The sequence below is a fragment of the Canis aureus genome, chromosome 21 (assembly GCF_053574225.1).
Source record: "Canis aureus isolate CA01 chromosome 21, VMU_Caureus_v.1.0, whole genome shotgun sequence".
Classification (NCBI taxonomy): domain Eukaryota; kingdom Metazoa; phylum Chordata; class Mammalia; order Carnivora; family Canidae; genus Canis; species Canis aureus.
In genome coordinates, this window is record NC_135631.1 from 39,493,239 (window position 1) to 39,516,279 (window position 23,041).

Consider the following 23,041-nt stretch of genomic DNA (forward strand, 5'->3'; position numbering starts at 1 on the left):
CTTCCACTTTAACAAATATGCTCTTTTACTTTTAGAAACATTTTAAACTTTTCTCATTGGTCACATTGATTGCTTTTTGCCCTTTGAGAATATATAAATTTTAAATGACTCATACATTATGTTTATTAAATCCACTGTGAGGGTTTTCAGAGAAGCAATTAAAAAATAGACTCTAGGCTTCTTAAGGATATTTACATTTTCTTGTGTTTATTTCTAAGTCCTCAATTCCCTAAAATGGCATGAACACTATATAAAAATGAATGAATAAATAAATAAACACATTGCCTTCCTGTTTCTATTTTCCCAAAATGTTGTTTAAATTAATTACCATTTATTCATTAATTCACGTGGGGTTTTGCACTGGGTTTATTCATGCCTGGCATTGTGATAGCATATTTTTATCTTATTCTGGCGTTCAAAAACTAGTTGTTCTTAAAATAAAAACTCAAACCAGCTGTTTACCCAGCTCACAAACCTTATCTTTACGTCAGTCTCAGAAGCATCTCTACCAGTGGGTACGTCCAGGTGCCCCGCAGTCCCCGTGACTGAAGCTGTCAGACCTCACCAAGCATCTTTGCTCAACATACTCATTATTAAAGATAAAGATATTATTAAAGATAAGATAGGATACAAACCCAGGTTTACTGTACTGATCATAGAAAATTTCCATTAGCAGGTTCCAGGTAATGCCTCCGTTGACAGAATATTCCAGGAGAACACCTTGGTTGCGGTTGTTGGGTGTAATCAGGCATCCGTACATGAAGTAAAATTGGATAAACTCAGCATTAGTGAGGTTCAGATCCACCGTGACCAACAGTCGGCTGCAGCCCTAAGGGAGCAAAGCAGAATCCAACACAACAGTGATAAGCATAATTGCTGGTTCAAGGTTTTCTCTGCCTTCCATCCTTTTCACGTTTCTTTTATAATACAAGTCACATGGTCTTGCAATGCTGGTGTCCTTATCATCTCTCCTGTCATCCTCATTCCCAGCACGGCCTCTGGCACATAGTAGGTATTCAGCAAATATTTGCTAAACCTTGAAATTTCATCATTAGAAACAACTTATGAAGGATGGTGTATTCTAAGGAGATTCACTTCTGTTTTGGCAACATAAGAGCCAAAATTAAAGTAGCGTTCTTTGTCCTTATTATAATATTTCCAGTTATTCACAGGCATTTTTAGATTTTTTAAAAGATAGTAGCTATTTAAAAAGTAGCATGTTGAGATGACTATTTTAATATGCAATTTAAAAATGACTACATCTAAAGATTTCATACACTTTAATTATTTAGAGGCAATAGTTGTTATGATTTTTATTTAAACTTTTATAGCTGATTTTAGTGTCATCTATATGAATTTATTAGTGTAGATACGCAGATATTTCTTAGTTGAATACATGCAGAAAACCAGGCCTCTTGGAGTTCTAGCTAAGCTAGGAAGAGTATTGTAAACACTTCATTCTTAGCGTTGAGGGTTATAGAAATCCTATATTGTTACTGTCGGCTAAAATACTGATTATAAATAATATACTTTATTGGCACAAATGCAAATTCTAAGGTAGGGAATGGTAGAGAAATAAAGACCTGACAGTGAATTTGTAATTTTTTAAAAATTAAATTACTTATGAAGGGTATTTAATTATGGTATTGAAGAAATTCTATTTTTATTTTTTTTAAAGATTTTATTTATTTATTCACGAGAGACACAGAGAGAGAGAGAGGCAGAGACACAGGCAGAGGGAGAAGCAGGCTCCATGCAAGGAGCCCAACGTGGGACTCGACCCCGGGTCTCCAGGATCACACCCTGGGCTGAAGGCGGTGCTAAACTGCTGAGTCACCCGGACTGCCCAAAATTCTATTTTTAAACACTTATCTTTGGCAGCAATTAGAATGACCATAACATTTCTCAAAGAAATTAAAAAAATATATTTTATTTATTTACTTGAGAGACAGAGAGAGAGAGAGAGCATGCACAGAGGGAGAGGGAAAAGCAGACTTCCCGCTGAGCAGAGAGCGCTATGTGTGACTCGATCCCAGGATCCTGAGATTATGACCTGAGCTGAAGCCACTTAACTGACTGAGCCACCCAGGTGCCCCCATCAAAGACATTTTCTAACAGTGCTGTTGTCATATACAAAATAATTTGCTATAAATAAAAATGTCTAGTCATTATTGACAATTATTCTTTCTTTGAAAATTTACAGAAGGAATTAAGTTCAGGAAACACCAAAGCTCACTTTCCTGATTTTTGGTTCCTTAAATCCCAAATCTGTTGCAAGTTCACGAGTTTTCCATTAGAATATCATCCATACGGAAGACCCTCACACCCTGGCAAGTCCTCTCTCTCAGGATGGAAATTCATTTAAGTCTCTTTCAAATCTATATGACGTGTGCTGACACTACTTTGCACAATGAAATGGTCTCAACTGATTTGTGATGGGAAAATGTTGGAAATAATTATTTTCTGATTTGTATAAAGTTGCAAGCTCACATCAGAATTGTGCATTTAGAGCGTCTAATTCTGCATTTGGATTTGCCAATTAAACTCTGAAAGAGACTCAACTCTTTTGGGGGAAACTCAGAGGAGACAGAAAATAACCAACTGCCACAGACTTACCCCGCTGAAATGCAGAGCCATTCCTGAAGCCACAGCGCCACACACGGTACTGAGTTTCCCTCCGTTCACGGTCAACCAGTTCTGGTTGGATGGCGCTCTATTGAAGTTGTCTTTGAGTTGGGTTGGAAGGGAGATCTCGGGCTCATCACAGTAGAGGCCACCCCACTGCTCATCACAGCTAGGAAAAAGAAAGGAAAAGCCAACATTAAACAAAACCTCCACAATTGTGTTCTCAAATTAGTGAAGCCAGCTACTCTTCCTTGTCCAGGATGAGGAAAGCTTCCTTATCTTCACAGAGCTCTGCAGCATTCGCCTGCTTCCCTTAACAGTGCTTTAGGTTAGAAGCAATCTGTGAAGTAACTGCCTCTAGGCATCCCTAATGTATGACTTGGGCTTATAGGGAAAGAAGTAACTTCAAAGAATTTACTAGAGCCTTGTCTCCACATGACGCAGCTCTAAAAAGCTGAGAAGTAAAAGCTGCCCAACTGAACTGGTAGGTCCTAATAACCTATGAAACTAAGTCTTTTTAAAGAGGCTTTGGGCCAATTAGGAGTCCAAGATGCCATGTTCCAGACAGCAGTGGGTACTTCGGATAACATCTCCCACCCCTGACTGAATGACTGACCTCTCTGTTCAACATAGGAAGAGATATGAATATAGGACTGGAGGCTTTGGGGTCTCAGAGGTCATTCTGGATATGAGCTAGAATCAATAACCAAAGGAGAGACCTCCTGGGCATGCAGAGATTAGTGGAGAAGGGGGTAGGAATTCTCTATCAGCATCTTCATTCATACTACCTCATCAAACAGCAAAATCTTTTAAAATAAAGCACATAGGCCTGTAGTACATAAGACACACACACACACACACACACACACACACACACACACACATTTTATTTAAATCCTTCCAAAGATGCTAAGGTTCTCTAAGTAAAATACTAGGCCTTTCCATGGATGGTAAATAAAGCAGGGATTTAAAAACTTTCTTATGCAACCCACACGGGATACCAATCCAACCACAAGTAATACGTATCTATTACATATATTCAGACCTAAGTGAGAGAAATGCTTGTGACATATTATTTTTGGTGAGAATATACTGAACTCCCGAACCTCTTCTACTGTCCTTCTCTGGGCTCAGGTGTATCACCAGAACACAGAAGGAAATAAACACAGTCAATGACAGTTCACCTTTCTTTTGACAAGGCAGCTATTGTTTAGTTCCCAATCTCCGTGCAAGAAGGAAGATATGCTATCCATAAACTCCACAGTTAGCTTAATGTCAGATTTCAAGAAAAATGTATAACTGAAGGCAGCTTTGGAGTGACTACAAATCCGGTTTCTGAAAAATCTCCTGGCTGGAATGGGAGTCAGAAACTTCCTGTGGAGGGAAGAAAAAACAATGTACTTACACACAGCTTCCTTGGATGCACCGTCCATGGCCACTGCACATATCTATACAGCCGTCCCCGATGTAGACGTTATCTATCGCCCACGTCTGCTGCTTGTCAAAAGGAGCTGGTTGATGCCAACGGAAACGAGTTGCTTGGGACCTTTGGAGAAAAAGAGAATTATAATGAAGGATGTGGTGGAAAAGAAAATGTGTTCCGGTATATTTGAACAAGTGCATGGAAGGCTGTAACAAAAATGCAGGCACAACCCCAACTCGTGTTCTGCGAAGCATTCATTTTTGTGATTGCCTATATAAAACTTTGAGTAACATCACCAGACCAAACTACACTGCAATAGCTTGAGAATATATTTTTGGGCTGATGATCGTTCTGAGCCTTGTAAAAACAGACTAACACAGAAACTCAAAATAATCTTAGCCAGTAGCCTAGCCTCAGGGGAAAAGCGAGCCCTGAATTTTGTGTGGAAATGTTGTGGAGTGACATCAGGGCTGATGCTAAGCTCTATTTGCAAATTAGGGAAAGATGCCTGTCTTTGAGCTGCCCCAACCCATCTGCATTTGACTTGGAAAGCAGGATATGGGCTCAATTTCAACTCCTCTGCGCTCCTGAAGACTAGACACTTTTGTGCAGTGGGCATACTGGTCCACCTCATATAGCGTTCATGAGGAATTCTCATAATGAAAGTCTTAAGAAGACAGTAAGAGTGTAAATCAGAGGGATCAATGAAACCACAGATAGTTGGATGGAGAGAAGAGAGAGGGTAATGGGACCAGACTTATTTTATATTAACTTAAATGCGATACAGATAAAATCAAAACAGAGATTCTCCCTTCCAGAAGCAGAAATATATTTGCTAATTTGTACAGTTTTGGGAAGCGTCTTGTTCAGAAACACAAACTAACTTACATTTTCAGAGACACTAGATGGCAGTAAATCCAAACAGTGCCCAAGGCTCAAGTGAATGTGAACATTCAGACACCGGTAGACAAAATAATTAGCCAAAGCAACTTTTGTTTTATGGATTCATATACTTCGGTCATTAAGAGACTATTAGTCACTTGACTGAGAGATACTTGTTTTGAGCAGGACAAAAGTCCAAACAACAGCAAGGGTTGTATGCTTTCTAATTGAACACATATGTTACGTTTAGAAAACAGAAAAGAAATAGACAGAACTAAAATCTCTGTTCTGAAAACGCATAGTTCAGTTTGCTATTTGCTTACTGAGCATCTATGCATTGGTTTTTCCATAACACTTCTTCCTCCTCAACTCCCAGCAGACTACTTAACATCCACCTATCACTTCCTGAGGCATTTAACTTCAACCCCAAACTCCTCCTGGACTCCATCCCCCAGCCCAGCGTCCTGGCTATCCAGGAGCACTGCTCCTCCTCCCAGTTCCCAGAGCTCATAACACTCTTTCGCATTTTCTGCCTGCATATCCTTCCTCTCTCAGCCTGGTTACCCCTTAGGTGTCCTTCAGGTCTCAGAGGCAGCGTCAGGTCCTCATAGAGAAATCTTCTTTTGGGTCCCTCTAAAAATCGCGTTTATTCCGAGCAAACTGTTCTTTTCCTTTTATAGTATTTATCACAATTGTAGTCATATTTATTTGCATATGTATTTCTTAAATGTCTGCCTCCTCTTCTGAAGAATAAGTTATGAAGGAACAGCATTAATCTCTTTTTCTCAACATTATACCCTCATTGTCCAGTGCCTAGCACTTAGTAGGTGCTCTATAGATGCAGGCAGTTAGGGATGCCTAGGTGGCTCAGTCAGTTGGGTGTCTGACTCTCGCTTTTGGCTCAGGTCATGATCTTGGGGTCATGAGTTCGAGCTCCGTGTCCAGCTCTGCACTTAGTGCAGAGTCTGCTTGAGATTCTTTCCTCCTCCCTCCTCCTCTGCTCCTACCCCTGCTTGCCTGCTCTCTCTCTCTAACAAATAAAATCTTAAAAAAAAAAAAAAAGGTGCAGGGAGTTGGTATCCAGAGGCCACCATTCTCACAGTCAGCAGTGGGAAAATGCTCCCCTGGGGTTGTGCAAGTCAGTGGCTGTGCTGTTAATTTTAAGGTTGATTTATTTTAGAGAGACAGTGCACAAGTGTGAGCAGGGGAGGGAAGGGGAAGGGTAGAGGGGAAGGGAGAGGGACAAGCAGACTCTGCTCCCTGAGCTCAGAGCCAACCTGGGGCTCCATCTCATGCCCTTGAGATCATGACCTGAGCTGAAATCAAGAGTCAGATGCTTAACTGACTGAGCCACCCAGGTGCCCCTGTTCAGTTAATTCTTAATGATGAAATTTATTAATTGTTATGCCTGTTTACATGCAGCTACATCTTATAAATAATATATTGGAATATCCTATTTCCATAGCACATGATTACTTGGATTCTAATAACAAGTCAACACATATTATTCTTTCTTTGAGTCTATGAACTTCTGAAGGGCAGGAAATATTTTTATTCCTTCAGGGGATATTGTTTTGTATCTCCAGTGCTTAAAGAGGGTAGGTCAGTTATCTTTGTTCCTCTAATGTTTTATAATGCTCCATCAAAATATCATTTTTTATTCAGAGGGCTTATTTATGTACAGTTTCCTCTGTTGGATTAGTCTCCTTACTTATTTGATTGTGGTGACACCTATACATTGGACTTCATACACATTTACTGAAAGAACAGTAAGTTGACGGCAATAAAGATGGCCAGGAAGCATCAAATAAGAGATGTCTTGTAGGGTGGGTGGGCAGGGACTGGGGGTCAGCGCTGGAGGGGGCAGTGATGTGATGGTTGTCAAAGGAGAAGAACAACTTCCAGCAATTGAGAGGTGGCATGAGCTGCCCAGCAGGTGGTGGCTTTCTGAATGTTGGTTGTGTTTAATCAGTCTGGGCAGCCACTTAACAGAGTTTGTAGAGAAGATTTAAGAGCCAGATGCATTGTTGGGGTTGATAGCTTTTATGGGGACTTCCAACCATGACATGTTCAGTTTGTACAACTGTGGCATTCCACAGAAAAGGAAACAGTGGGAGACCATGTGTAGAATGTACTCAAATCTCAAACCAGAGTTGGCCACTAAGAGTAAAGATATCTAAGGGTGCTAATCTGTACTCTGGCACTAGTAAGTGCTATGTCCGTGGTGAATAACTTAACATAAATAATGAGGGGGTTAATTTAGGGGACTTCTAGGGCCTCGTCTCAAATGTGAGGATTTTATAGTCCTGGGAATAACTACATTTATTATAATTACGTACCCATAAAACAGGGGTAAATACACTATCCAATATTATTTTAGAGAAAAAAAGAGATGCTTCCACTAAGGGGATGAATTGGAATAGAAGTTAAAAATGAAGGTCTGGAAGTTGAATTTCCAGGACTTCTTATTCCCAGCCTTGTCACAACTTTACTATGTATAGGGGCCAAATCATTTATGTTTATGTGCTGACACTTCCCCATCTGTAAAACTAGGAGTGTGCTACTTCCCACCTCACAAGGGTGTTGTGAAAATTAATTAGCTCATGTTTACCAAGACCTATGAGTGTCTTGGTGAAGTCCCTTGGCAGGTATCATCATTTATCCTGAAGTTTCCTTATAATGACGGCCACTACCAGCTGCTGATTCTTGGAGTTGGGGGAAAGATGGCCCCAGAGCATATTTCTCCTCTTCCATATCCTTGAAGTGTCTCCCCTTGCTTTTTTTCTGAATTTATATCATTTCCTGTCCATCAACTACACATAGTAAGTGCTCCATAAGTGTTGTTTAATAATTGAAGATCCACTGCTATGAAGTTAAAAAATGTTACTGTCACTAGTATGGTTTCCATCACTGCTCTCTCCAGGAACCTTTCCCCACACTGTCTCCAAACCTTTTAATGGGTTTATATATGCATTTCAGAGTCTTTGTATCTACACCTTTTTTCAGGACTACTCTGTCTACCTACGAACTCCTCATTGTCATTACCATCATCAGGAGAAAAAGACCTTTGATAAGAACCAGGCAGAATTTTTAAAGAACCCCTACACTCTTCCTTGATGTTTTCTTTACTCTCAGAAACACATAAAATATTCAGGACTAGTAAATATAGCCAACTCTCTTACTCCCTATGAAGACGTTGAAGCCCAGTGTCCTAAGTCACCTTGATTCACTCACACAACTGAGAGAAGGCAAAAATCTCTTGGTTTGTTACTACAATATATTCTCAATGAGTAAACCCTTCAAAACTATCTCAACCTTTACAAAATCATCCTATCCCTACTGTAACTCCTAAGTATGAGCAGTTACTTAGCTATGGGAGACTGTATGCATCACTGCTGTGTGTACACACGAGTCTATCTATCTTGACTTCCACAAGTGAATGTCACAGCTGAAGCCCTTGGCCCTCTGTATTTAGTTAGAGGCTCTGCAATGCACCTAGCTTCAAAGTGTGTCCTATATTTCCCCTGGTAGCAAAGGCCCTGCCTTTATATTAGAAAAAAATTTCCTCCATAAGCCTATTTTTCTGTTAGACAAAAATAGAGAATATTCCAAGGGAGAGGCATAAATGGCTGATAAGTGGATGAAAAGATGTTCATTATCATTAGTTATTAGAAAAATGGAAATCAAAACCAAAATGAGATGCAACTTCATACCCACTAGGTGGCTATAATAATAACAAAAAGAGATAGCAATAACAGTGTTGGCAAGGATGTGGAGAAATCTGAACCTTCATATACTGCTGGTGGGAATGTAAACTGGTATGGCTGCTGTGAACAGGTTGTTTGTTTTTCAAAATGTTGAACACAGAGTCACCATAGAACCCAGCAATCCCACTCCTATGTGTGTACCTGGGAGGAAGCATAGATCAGCTCACCTGAACAGAGTGGACCCATGGGTCACAGCTCATGACATACAGATAAGAGCTAGAGAAAAAGTGGGCTCTAGAGAGGAGGCCTGAGCATTGGTACCAGGTGTGTGAATGATTTACTTAAGGTGAGGGGCTTTACAGGGATGAGCCATCTGCCAGCGGACACAAAGGCCCTCTCCCAGGGGAGATCCTCATGAAGAAGACACTGAACTATGAACAAAAGAAGGAAGTTGAATTTTGGGGTGAAATGAGAGGATGGCTCTTAGAAACTGCTTTGTACAATTGACTCATTTCATAGGAGTAAGGATTGCCATTCAAGGAGAGGGGTCTCTATAGCTTCTTAGTTTAGAACTGGTTTTCAAACAATTATCTCCTGCTGGAGCTGATGTGTTACTGAGAATTTTGGTCATCTTGAATGGCAGGTAAAGGCTGAAAGACTATTGATTTGGCAGCTAGTTGGGGGTACTTAATTTAGGCATCCCAAATCTTTTGGTAGAAAATTCCCTTAGTGATTATAAATAACACTAGGGATTTGTAGAACACTAAACGACTGTAACATTTTGGGATTTTTAGGTAACATTAATCTGTCCATGAAAGAATATATATACTATCATTCAATTATCCTTTCTTCTAAATTTCTTACAAAACACTGGGGTTTGAATACTGGAATGAGAGAAGAAAGCATTTGGACCACAGGTTATGACCCCAAACAAATGTGATAAAGGTAAGGTATCCTTAGAAGGTGACCTAGATCCTTCATGATACCTCTCTGGAACTAGAGTGGAAAGCAGAGTACAGAGTTAGCAATAGAAGAGTTTAAATAAGCCACCCACATGACCTTTATTCCTTCCTTGATAGAGAACAAATGGAGAACTTTTGTACAATCCTGCTTCAGCCACCAACTGTGTGCCTGTGGGGAAAATCATAAAACTTCTCTGTGTCTAAGTCCTCATCTGAAAAGGTAAACAGGGAGACCTCATGGTTACAGAAGACTTAAGAAAGATGTCAACCAATTATATTGCTTTGTATCCTAATATGAAAAGAATGGTAAAATGTTTTATGAAACAAACAGGGATATTTGAATACTGATGCTAAGTAAATACTGAATAAGAAAATATTAAATAAGAAATTTCCATTACTTTTTAGACGGGATCACAATTATGTTTTTTAAAGTCCTCTTTTAGGGACGCCTGGGTGGCTCAGGGGTTGAGCATCTGCCTTTGGCTCAGAGCATGATCCTGGAGACCTGGGATCAAGTCCCATGTCGGGCTCCCTGCATGGAGCCTGCTTCTCCCTCTGCCTGTGTCTCTGCCTCTCTCTCTCTCTGTGTCTCTCATGAATGAATAAATAAATCTTAAAAAAAAATAAAGTCCTCTTTTAGAGATACATACTAAAGTATTTATAGTTGAAATGCCTGGGAATTGCTTCATAATAGGGGATCCAGAGTGAGTGGTGCTATTGAAAAAACAGAGTTGGTCATAAACCAACAATAGTTGAAGCTGGGTGATGATCATATTGAAATACAGTTTGCTATTTTCTTAAATTTTGTACATTTGGATTTTAAATAGATAAATGTAAGCCAAAAATAATCTGTGGTCCCTTCAAACTCAGAGTAAAATTTTGATTTGAGGATTACAAAGAAAAAAAAATGGATATCCTTGTTTTGGTAAAATAAGGATTTATTATTTTTGCTGATAATTACAATTAGTAATGATAAAAAAAACCTACAGTGTTCCAAGTAGGCCTACTGAGAGCATCAAATACATTGAACCATCCTTCAAATAAAAGGAATTTCCTATAATTTTAAAAATGCCTTCTCAATGGAGAATGACCTATATTTAATTGCTAAAGCAATCTTAAGAATCCATACATAGCAATGTGTACAAAGGACAGCCAAATCTCAAGTTCTCTAATAAAACTTTGGCAACAAGGTTGACATCTGAGAAGCTTATTTGGAATGCAGAATTGTGAGTTTTATTTTCCAGTGTAGTGGAAATGGAAATAGATTTTATGTGTCTTAATATAATGCGAAAGTATTAATATATTCAGTACGTGAAAATCCATAGTACCATGGTTTACACCAGACAAAATTATTTTATGTTCTGTTGTCCTGAAAGACCAACATGAATTTAGTAAAGTAATAGCAATGATGTTCAAAGTATCAAAATGACGCATGAGGAAATGGTAATGTAAGAGAAGTCCAAGGCTTCCTTGACCTGATTAAAAATTTTTAATAAGATATTCAGTAATATAAATGCTTGCAAAAAGTCTTTTAAAAGATACTGGAAAACTGGAAGTAACAGTGGAGATAAATAGTACCAAAGCAAGTTTTCAGGATTTCTCCTTTAAAAAATGAACTAGCAATTCCCTTGAATATCCTTCCATGACAAACCCAATAAATACTGCATCTATTCAGTTTCCTTAGCATCGGATCTTTCGTTTGCAGTTATAGTGGGGATCATTATGGAAGCATAGCCTCTCCCCCTAAATCTGTTTACCTGCAAAAAGGTAAACCCAATCCCATTCCAATGTCCCAATCCTTCCACAATCTTTTTGCGCTTTCTTGTGCTTATCACTTTTCCTGTAAACTTCCTGTAAACGTGAAGTAGCGTCCATGCTGTGGCTAAAACCACCTGGCTTCCAGAATGTAGTTAATCTTTAAAGATGTGGTATCAGCCAAGTCATTAGGGCTGGTAGGAGGGAATGGATCATCTTCAAACTGTGACTTAAAATAGCCAAGTCACACCTGAGCTTTCTAGGGGCAGCACCTTTCTCCCCCTTTCTCAGTGGATTTGAGTTACCTGCCCTTCCATTGACTCACCCTGGTTCTCAGGTGACATTTCAAGAACCCAGGCTACTTGAGCCACCTGTTATTTTTAGATCTGGGGTTAGTGAGTAGGAGGAGGCAGATTCAGATTAGGGGCAATGAAATTGATTTTGGCATCTTTGTATTTTTTTCAGCCTTTCTTAAGATCTCTTGCATTCCCCCTTCCTCTTTCTTCCAGGACCATATCTCTTCGGCAAGCGATAAAAATGTAGGACTAATATAGTGGTTAAGCCCATGGGTTCTGGGGCTGGACAAGCTGTATTTATTTCCAGTATCTTACTGAAACTGTTCTTTTGAAGGTCACTATCTCCTTACTGAAAAATCTAGTGAATTTGTTGCAAAACTTTTTTCTTCATCCGTCTCAGCCTATGTCACTGATGGCCACCTCTTCCTGCCTGACACTCTAGTCTCACTTGGTTTTGGATACCATGTTCTTCTGATTTTCCTTCTTCCTCCCTGATTGCATCCTCACTGTTTCTTCAATAATTATCTCCACTCATTCTTTTATTAGATTTAAGGATCCGGTCTTTTCTTTGTAAGTGCCCTCCACAGGAGAGTTTTACAGTGCTGACAGTTTTACAGCATTGCCTCTCACCTCTATGCTCATGCCTCCAAAGTCAATCATCTCTCCCAGGGCTCTGACCTTCACATCTCTGTCATATGGATGCCCTCATTTGTATTTCCAGTCATCACATTGAATTCAGCATCATCTGGTTGAGTTTGCCACATTGTCCCTCCTGGAGTCAACGGTTGCTTTCCTTCCCACTCTCTTGGGCTTCAAACTTTAGAGTCATCTCTTGATGTGTGCAGTGGAGAAGAAACTAGTGAGTTTAACCAATTCTCTCATGGAAATGTCCTGTAATATCTGTCTTATCCCCTCCTTGTTAGCTGTAGTCCAGACCCTTGCCACTTCACCTAAGGTCATTAGCACAACGCCTTTGCCAGTTTCTCTTACTTGAGCCTCTCTGTTCTCTCAATTGTTTTTCCTGGAAGAATATTCTCAGTTCAAAATCCACCACGGTTCATCTTTCCAACAAGCCTAAACTCTCTGCCTTGCTCCAGTGCTACGAAAAGCTGAGCCAACTCCACCAACAAACAACTTCCCCTAGCTTCCAGCTAGGAGCCCTCTGTCTTCATCAGCAACTCCTGGGCTCTTCCCAGGTTCATGGGTCCTGTTCACACCATCTCCCTAATTTATTTATTTATATTTTTATAAAAAAGATTTTGTTTATTTATTTATGAGAGAAAGAGAGAGAGAGAGAGAGAGAGAGAGAGAGGCAGAGACATAGGTAGAGGGAGACACAGGCTCCCCATGGGGAGCCTGATGCCAGACTCGATCCCAGGGCCCCAGAATCATGACCTGAGCCAAAGGCAGATGCTGAACTGCTAAACCACCCAGATGCCCCCTGTCTCCCTAATTTAGAATGTTTATCTCCTTATCTACCTAATTCCTAGCTATCCTATGAGTCAACCAGGGCCCATCTTTTCCATGAAATTCTCTCTAACTCTGGCATTCAACACTGTCTCCCAGTACCTGTGGCAATTTCTAACCCATTCCTCATTGAAGATCTCAATTACATACAGGATATTTTATTTTTATGTTGTTTATTCTTCCCCAACCAGATGGTAACCTCCTCTAGGGCAGGAGCTTAAGACAGTGTCCTACCATTACCATGGGCTTGCTCTTGTTAAGCGAGCTTAGGAAGACTTCTTAGCTTGCCTCAAGATGAAGTGTGATAATCACAAGTGGGATGATGCTGTTAACTCATAAATGTAAAAATGATTTACATGTTATAAAAGTTCACAGGGTCCCAATATCTTCCATGCACACTTATTAGATTTTTTTTATATGGCAAAAAGTCTTGTTTTTCACATGAGGACTCTGCAGCTTTGAGACACAGAATGACTTGCTTCAGAGTTCACAGGATTTAAAAGCTGGAACTCTCCACGAAACCACAATGATTTCCATTCATTAAAAAAAATTTCCAGTAAGATTGAACTGAATCAGCTAATTAGGTTCTAATGTAGAAATGTCTGGAGCACAGTGTGATGTCTTTTGTGTTCAGCTTCAGTGTGTCCCTGCCCAGTGAAATGCACGAGCATCCATTCAGTTCTTCAATTCCTCAGAAACCAGTCATCTTCAGCATTGCCCCTTCCTTCACCTTCCTTTGTCCATTTCGCTATTAAACCCAATTTTATTGCTGCCATTTCTCTTGAATTTCTCTACTTCTCTTCATGTCTCCTGCAGCTTAGTCCAAGCTACCAGCTCTCACTGCCTCTTTGAGTCTCCTTCCAGCTACTCTTATCCTCTCCAATTTGTTTTCCAGTTAGAATAAGCTTTTCTGATGCAAATATGAGCATGTCCCCCAATTCCTGAGCACTTTAGCAGGTGCCAAAGTACTTATATGAAAAAAAAACAACAACAAAGTACTTATATGATGTATCCCCAAATATTAAACATTTAAAAAAAATATTTTATTTATTTGAGAGAGAGAGAGAGATTGAATACACACAGAGGGAGAGGAACAGAGCACAAAGGGAGAAGGAGAAGAGGACTCCCAAGGATGCAGGGCTCTCAAGGGGCTGGAGGGCTCACATGGGGCTCAATCCCAGGACCTCAGGATCATAACTTGAGCCAAAGCAGAAGCTTAACTGACTGAGCCACCCAGACACCTCAACATATACCCAAATTTTCAGTACAACCTACAATATTCTTCATGGTCTGACTCCAACTCACTCCACTTTCTAAGTCAGATCTATTCTTTCAGTATCTCAGATTTACCTGCTACCTCATACAATAGGCTGATTTCCTTGCCTGGAATACCATTCCCCCTACTTTTACCCTACTTAACGCCTAACCATCCTTTATTTCTTACTTCAATTGTGCTTTCCTCCAGAAAGTGTTCCTTGATTTCCTTGATCAAGACAGATTTTCCCAGGACATGTAATGTGTTGACATCATGCAACGTCCTCCATCACTTACCACAGTCAAATTTTTTATTTACTTATGCGATTACTGGTGATTTCTGGTTAATAGCTCTCTCCCCCACTGCACTAAAAGTCTGTTGAGGCAAGGATAAGTTCAGCCCTTCACACAGACCTAGCATATAATTAAAGATTTAAAAAATGTTTGTTTAATGGATGACCAAATGAAGGAATAATCTCTACGATAATTACTGGCCATTTTAGTTTGGGTAATGGTTTGATATGAGTTTGAAGATAATCGACCTCAGCTGACTGTTACTAGCACTGTGCCAACAATACTGAGATCCTAGCCTTGTGGTCCTATGATAAGTGAATGAGTGGACAAATCTACCATCGGCACATCATCACAGTCACTACTCACCTCTACTTAGCACATGGCTTTAAGTCATCAACATCATGTTTGTTTATAGTGAAGAACTACAAACAAATTCTCAATCTTAGTGGACAGAATATCTCAATACTTTGCAGATGTTGAGGCTGAGAGTTCAACTCAAAGAAGGAAATGCCATATTTAAAAATTAATTGGACGTAAGAGCAGATACTGTATAGATATGTTAACTTGTGTTTTAGACAGAATGCTCTGAGTCTGGCACATTGTTCTAATGATCTCTGTCATATGGCAGAGCACAATAAGAGGTAGGTCTGGCTTGCACTCCATTGTGTGCATTTCTTTCTGAATTATCCAGAGGGCCTTATTATAGGGCAGTGTCACCTTTAAGACTATTGTATAACATGGGCTTTGAGGGTAGTACAATGAACAAACTCCATATTTTCAATATGATAACGAGAAGAAATGGATGCTCATCAGATTTTTCAAATGTCATTTGAAAGGGTCAAAATTCTTATGGGTATGCACCAAAGACAAAAGATAGATTAAAAGATGAAGAATAATTACCTTTCTTGAATAGAAGACTCAAGGGTATAATGACTAGCTGGAATAAATCTTAGGTGTCGTTTATTTGCAAAATGCTACCAAGTAGCTGGATAATAATTCACAGAATTCATAAAGCCTTAAAAGACTACTGCCTTAATGGAGTTTTTTTTCTATTTTACTTATTAAGATAGCCTTAATAATTCATGCATGGCAATACCTTTAACGAGCAACAAAATCTCACGTATCTCATTTAAACTTGGCAACTCTACTGACAGTTAATATAGTCTTGTACCTCTGAGACAGCAATTGTAGAGGAGCCCTAGGCTGTTAGTAACTGAAACCATCCCATTTATGATAATCCCAAGAAAAGTTATATCCTAGATGAATAGTTGAATTTTATGATCATTTGCTAGGAAGATTTATTCATTCTTCATTTGTGGGGAGGCAAGTGAACGATAATGAGCCCAAACTATAACTTCTGTTCCACGTGGTTGCACTGGTTGCTTTGCTTCTCTCCTAACGGCAACAACTGATTACCATTTCTTTCTTTCTTTTTCTTTTTTTTTTTTTTTTTTTAGGGAACGGGAATTCCCATCAAGATTTTAAAGCTTTCCTATGATTACCATCTACTTAGTGAAAAGAGAGAGGGTCATTAACCCCACCCATCAGGCAAGGTGAATTCTCTGTTTTACTCAAATAAAGCATTTACCAGACAATGTTATTAAGCCACCATGATTTCCTATAGGCACAATGAATGATTCATTCATAATTGTTTTTCATATAAAAGAATGCTCCAGGTGATAATTCTCAAGATACTATTTGAAATAAAATTTCAAAAGCACACAATAGTTTTAATACATATTTATCTGCTATATCTATTGATATGACACCACTCAGTGCTATAACTATAGTAGTCTGACTGAATATAAAGTAGATTCTGCTTAAATCTATTCTTCATCCAATGTGCCTGTTTTAAATTTAAGTGAATTAAGTTGGAGAATCTCACTGATTCAGCCACTGTTTTCTTGCATACACCATTCTTTCAAAATATTAGCTCTAAATCAAGGTCAGGATAGGCTTGGCTTTTGGGAAAACACAGAAAAAGGTCACCACAAAAACTGGTTTCTACTTTGCCTTTTTCTAAAAATAATTTTTAAAATTATTTATTTATTTAAGTAATCTCTACATCCAACATGGGACTCAAAACTCCTGACCCCAAGATCAAGAGTTGCATGCTCTCCAACCAAGCCAGCCAGAGGCCTTGTATTTTGTTTTGTTTTTTGTTTGTTTGTTTTTTTAAAGAAAGCTCTATGCCTAGTGTGGGGCTAGGACTCATGACCCTGAGATTAAAAGGTGCATACTCCACTGACTGAGCCAGCCAGGTACCTCCTATCTTGCTTATTTTTTTAAAAAGTAAACTCTATGCCTAAAGTAGGGCTCAAACTCACAACCCTGAGATCAAGATCACATGCTTTACTGACTAAGCCAGCCAGGTGCCCTGTTTTGCTTATTAAGAGCACCTTAGTAACTCATGCCTGGCAATATAATCAACAGGTAACAAAATGGCATGGATCTCATTTAAACTTGTCCTAAAATCCAAATTATAATGCCAAATTATATCAATATAATATATTGATATATATTGAATTGAATTGGTGTTGAATATAAAATGCCAAAGTATATCAAATTCGGGTTCACTACATGCAGAAGCATCCATACCTGGTATAATGAGGGAGAGGCAGGGTGATTCTCGTCCATTTGTTGAAGGTGTCTGACACCAGGATCCGCTGCAGGTGATATCGACTGCATTCAACATTGGTAGGTAGACAGTCCCTTACCAATGGGTGCCATGATAATCCAAGATCTACTGAGTATTCCAATTCAATAGCTGGAACAGGAAACATTCTGATTAGCAATACATTTCTGCAGACCCAGGAACCATAATTACTTATGTTTTTTTATGTTTCAATTCAAACGTCAGTTTGATTTTTCCTTCCTATTTATGTTTCCTATTTTGAAATGTTTCTTGATTTTTCCTTCTGCACAATACTAGTTATTATTTTTCACTTTCCAGATTAAAATAATTTTTCTTTTGAGGGGCTATGATCAAGTGAAACATAAAGTAAATTCTCCTGAGTCACTCTGTATACTGAGAAACAATATATGATTTTGGAACAATCATAACAAAACCATTGTTCATATGGGGTTAAAGCAATAGTAATAATAGTTATAATATATATTTATTGTTTAATAGTTACAGTATATTATAAAATTATGCAAATTATATATATGTCCTATATATGTACTATAATAAATATACTATTTATTTATTTTAAATATACTATTTATTTCATGGTTAACATGCAAACACAAACATCATGACCATATATTTTAATGATTACTTTTTTAGTTTTAAAAAATTGAGCAACTTTCTAAAAATTTGACCATTCGACAGGGATCCTGACCAACAATGCCAATTTTACTCCTGCTATAGGCAAATCTTTTTAAAAATGGCAAAATCTCTTTTTTCACATATCCTGCTCTACTGTGTTGTGGAATATACTGGGGAGTCAGAGAGGTATGAGGAGGTAGCTGAAGTCCATGCAATTTGTGCCAAAGCGTGCATCAGGCTGTGGGTCTGCAAAAAGATATTTCTTTCTTTTGCTTCTTCTGAAAAATCCAACTTACAACCTAGGTTTCATATTCCTCTTTATTTCCTGCTTAAGTCTTTATAAACTGCTTGAGCCCCAAGAAATTGAAATTGCTTTCTCTACTGACATCACTTGGGTACCTTTGGAAACCACTCATGCCAGGGTCCCACCCCCAGGGATTATGATTTCACTCTTCTGGGGCACAGCCAAGGCGTTTTGAGCTTTACTGCTCCCCAGGTGATTCTCATGCGCAGCCAGCGTGGGACCACTCACTGCAGTATGGTTCCCAGCAACCCTTTCTAGTTAAATACTGCGGTCCATCTCCGTCTTCATTGTTCTTGTCCTTCCTACAGCACTGGACATTATTGATTATTCTCTGATTCTTGAAACTTTCTTTTCTTTTGGAGGACATTATTCTGAATCTTCTGTCTTACTTTTCTTCTGACTCCTGTGCTAACTAACCCAGCTATGGGCATTCGTCCAAACTCCCTTTCTGGCCTTCTATTCTATGTGTATACTCCTTGGGCTTCAACTATTATCTCTGTGCCCAGATCTGCCAATTTTATGTCTCCAATTAATTTCCTTAATTCAATAAATGTTTACTCAGCCTGGCATGGCACCGGATGTTGGCATATTGTGACGCACAGTTTAGACAAAGTTCCTGCTTTTTATATTGTAAATCCTCCTCGCTCAAGGGTATCTCCACTTAAAGCTGCTTCCACCCAAACTAAAGAACAACTCACCATTTTCCCTCATAAATAAACATCTCTTCTTAACTACCAAACTCTATCAATGGCAATACTTTTGCACTGGTTTTCTGGGTTCAAAATTCAGAAAATATTTTAGAAATTTTGCTCTTCTCTCTTCTTTACTCTCAATGTTCAAACTGTCACCTGGTTTTGAGATTTGCTGCTTCTTTTTGCTTGCACTGTCTCATATCAATTTTATTGTTCCTGTTTCTCTTCACACCACATAGGTGACTTTATCACCTTCTACAGAGATTACCACCGAGGCTTCTTTTTTTTTTAATTTTTTTTATTTATTTATGATAGTCACAGAGAGAGAGAGAGAGAGAGAGGCAGAGACACAGGCAGAGAGAGAAGCAGGCTCCATGCACTGGGAGCCCAACGTGGGATTCGATCCCGGGTCTCCAGGATCGCGCCCTGGGCCAAAGGCAGGCGCCAAACCGCTGCGCCACCCAGGGATCCCCACCGAGGCTACTTTATTTGGATTCTTCCCTATGCATCTTCATCTGCTCCTGGCCAAATCTCCCTAAAACATACCATGTCACTCCCCTGCAATTGTACCCTTTTATTCATGTCCTTGTCAAGCACAGATTCTTGTGTGTGCCTTGTAAGGCTCTCCTTCCTTAGTTGCCAACTCTGCTTATCCACTTTCTTCTCTGATCTTTCAGTTCAATCTTTCTCAAGAGGTTATACCAGGCTGCAGTAGAAAGTACACAGGACTGGGCTTATGAGGGCAGAGTGGCAGTACTGGTGCTACTGTAGGCCTACCGTGTCATAACTTATATCCTTGGGTTCTCATCACTTTCCTATGCTACTGGGGAAATAGGTACCTAGGACCCAAACTATTTTCAAAATCAGCACTCAAAAAAAAAAAAAAATCAGCACTCTTCTCTTCTCTACCAGATGCAAATATTCCCTGTTGAGGCTGGTCTGCTCATGGTTTGCCTTACGGACTAGGAGGTCCCCATCTCTGCTTCTTTGCTTATGCTGTGAGCCTAGCTTGGGATGTCCTTTCTTTTCCATTCACTCTTCAAATGCATTTCAATCATCATTTAAGACTAAGCTTCTTTGTGAAATCTTCCCCAAATCCTTGGATTGGCCATCCATTGGTCATCTCACTCTCCCTGGAGCTTTCATTACATTTCACATCAGTACCAATCCATAGAGCACTTGATTTAGTCATTTATTGGACTCTAACTTTTTGAAGTATCCCCTTAACTAGACCCATTGAAGACAGATATATACCTTATATTTTTCCAAGTTTCACCCCTATGACTAGTTTAGTGTTGACTGATTGAATCTGAGGTAGATTCCGGGATTCCCCCAAAGATATGTCCATTGAATTCAAACTAAGGGAAATATGAAAAATCTGGATTTTTCCAAGACCTTTGAAGTAACTACATTCATCAAACGTTGGCCCCCTGTGGCACTTGACGGAATGAGCACTGGGTGTTATACTATATGTTGGCAAATTGAACTTCAATAAAAAATATACAAAAAAAATGTTGGCCCCCTACAATCTAAGACAGAACAAGGTCCTTGTGAACATTCTAGTTTGGATCTCTTGGATGAGAATGATATGGGGTGGTAAAGGACCAGAAGATCCTCAGAATCCTGACAGGCTTGCAAGTTAGAGTGAAGGATCCAAGTATGCAGTGATGTCAGTTTTCTTTTTTTTTAATCTCCCCAGATAGGTGTGTCTATGTTCGTGTGTGTATGTGTGTGTGTACATGTGTGCCTGCAAGGTATATGTGAGTATGTGTGTCCAAAACCTAGAGGATGCAAATTGGTCACAGTAAGAGTAGCCTAGAATATGCTATAACTAGAATGGCAAAAAGTATAAGGCAACATGGGAACCATAAAATTTCATGATTCCTAGGGGACTGGAAAGAAGACAGTAACTGGACTAATCTAAAGCCCTATGAATTAAAACCCATGTCTATGCAAATTTAAGTATAAATTTGCCTATTGCCTATGCCTAATGCTTATTCTGGCATTCTCTATGTGATGAGAGCCCCTAATTCTGCAAATCTGATAGTAAACAAAAATCTGGACTTTTCAAAAAGAGATAAATTAGGGGTTATTATTCATATGTAAAAAAGTCTTCATTGTACATATACTTAAAAATAAGCTCACATTCTGATGCTTTAAAAAAACGACTTCTATAATTTAATGTATCCAACACCATTTTCAAGAATGTGATTATGGTTTGACTCACGCGCACTTTTGTTTCACTTACAGACTTGTCAGAGGTGCCATAGATGCCCATTTACACATCTGTCCCTCTACCTGAACATAGAATATTTACCATAACAGGAGTCGGTGACCGAGCAGGAGGCAGCAAAATCTATCTGTAGAAATGAATCCTCATTCACAGCAATGTCTGTGGTGACCACATAGCGGGTACTGGCCTTTTCAATGAAGACCAGGGCATCACCAGTAGAGCCACACACAGGCATCTTGGTGCCTCCTGGGTGAAGTAGCCATTTCCTACTGTCCAGGGTTGTGAAATCATCCTCCAAGACTGTATTGCCAGAAATGTTTCCTCCAATAAGAATCTGAAATGTATTTTTAAGAAAACAAATTTTCGATATGGTTTCAAAATCTGAGAGAGTTCAGTCTTTCTGTTTGTTTTTGGCTGTCAGATTGCTCAAAACTGGCGTCACATGGCAAGCATACTGTTTGGGGCCTTTCAGAATGTTTTTGTTTATGTGGTCTGCTTGCCCATCTGGCAAGAAGCTACAGAAAACAAATCGAAGTATTGACAAAACCATTCACAGCCTTCATGGGCCAAATTGTGCCTTTGGGAACTACATGCGCCCAAGCTGGGAAAGCAAAATTTGGCTTACATGTGATTATTTTCCATGTGAAATTTCTATTTAAGGACAGTTGTATCCTAAGGCATTTCAGTTCCAGTTCTTTGCATGGATTCTACCGTTTGTTAACAGGTTCTTTGAGTTCTATTTGATACGCATTTTATTATGTATGAAGATCCTTTAGAACTGTCCATAAGGATATTAGGAAGATTTATTTATTTCTTCTTCAAAGGCTAGGAAAGAGGATTTGGAAGCTACTGCATGTGGTACCAATGCTAATTTGCACATTTTCCTTTTTAGAGAATTATAACCTCGCATCACGCTTGAAAAAGTCCCTCTACCCATATGGCCGATTTCTCTATGAGCAGGACCTGGGCCTTCTGTTGTGTCGTTTGTTTTTATAGGCTCAGGCAATTGAAGGAAAAGAGAAGGAAAGGAAGCTAAATGCCATATCTAATCTAGCTGTGTGCCTTTGGGCAAGTCATTCAATCGTGGGTACTGGGCTTCCTCTCCTGAGAGAGAGGGCCGGACTGAACGCTAGCTAGGCCGCACGCAGCGCCAGTGCCAAAAATTGTAATAGTTAATCCCGAATGGACTGACCTGGTCGATTACCCAGGGACTGTAGAAGTGCCCATTTTCAGATGGTTGCCACCAGCGGAGGCGAGTAGAAGCCGAACGCGCTTTCAAGGGTATCTCCAGGGCAATGTACCTGCCCACGTTGCTCGAGTTGCTGAAAAGGAACTCTTGAAGGAGACTCCATGAGAGGCCGCCATTGAGTGAATACTGTAGAAGCACAGGCTGGCTCCTGGGGTCAGGAACACCCTTACCACATCCTAGTCTCATGAAGAACTGCACAAATCTGCCATGAGTAAGATTTATTGTAGACTTTTTTTTTTTTTTTTTACTTCAGTGAGAAATTCATGCTATTCTCAAAAGGGTCAGGTGGGGAATGCATGGCTTTTAGGAATATGATGACTTAATGAATATCCAAAGCAATCGTTTCAAAGCCCAATTTTCCTTTTTTAATGTAAGGGAGTTAATAAAATGTGAAGTCTGAAAAAAGGCAATTCTGTACCCATTTTCACATTTTGTACCCCTCCACACGGGAGAGTCTGAGGGAATTGAGTGTCCACTGTACTCCTTGGCTATTCTAGAAGATGAGAAGGGTCCAAAGACTCTCCAAGTTTGGGAGTGTGTATTGTCATCTATCTATTTAAGATGAATTTGCCCTTTAGTATCTGCAACTGGGAAAATGTTATGAATACAGCTTATGCCATTAATTGG

At 39.4% G+C, this 23,041-nt stretch overlaps 1 protein-coding gene across 2 annotated transcripts in view; it reads right to left on the reverse strand.

The window, feature by feature from the left end:
• The window catches only part of RELN (reelin), a 498,583-nt gene that overhangs the window by 41,205 nt on the left and 434,337 nt on the right, over positions 1 to 23,041 (reverse strand). For both annotated transcript variants that reach the window (XR_013360335.1, XM_077863957.1), the window contains exons 44-49: positions 22,358 to 22,616; positions 21,250 to 21,499; positions 17,264 to 17,432; positions 4,031 to 4,171; positions 2,617 to 2,794; positions 636 to 829 (exon numbers count right to left, since the gene is read on the reverse strand). Coding sequence is in view for 1 of the 2 variants with exons in the window: in XM_077863957.1 (XP_077720083.1) it covers positions 636 to 829; positions 2,617 to 2,794; positions 4,031 to 4,171; positions 17,264 to 17,432; positions 21,250 to 21,499; positions 22,358 to 22,616 (1,191 nt within the window). In the remaining variant the exon portion in view is untranslated. The remainder of the gene's footprint in view (positions 1 to 635; positions 830 to 2,616; positions 2,795 to 4,030; positions 4,172 to 17,263; positions 17,433 to 21,249; positions 21,500 to 22,357; positions 22,617 to 23,041) is intronic.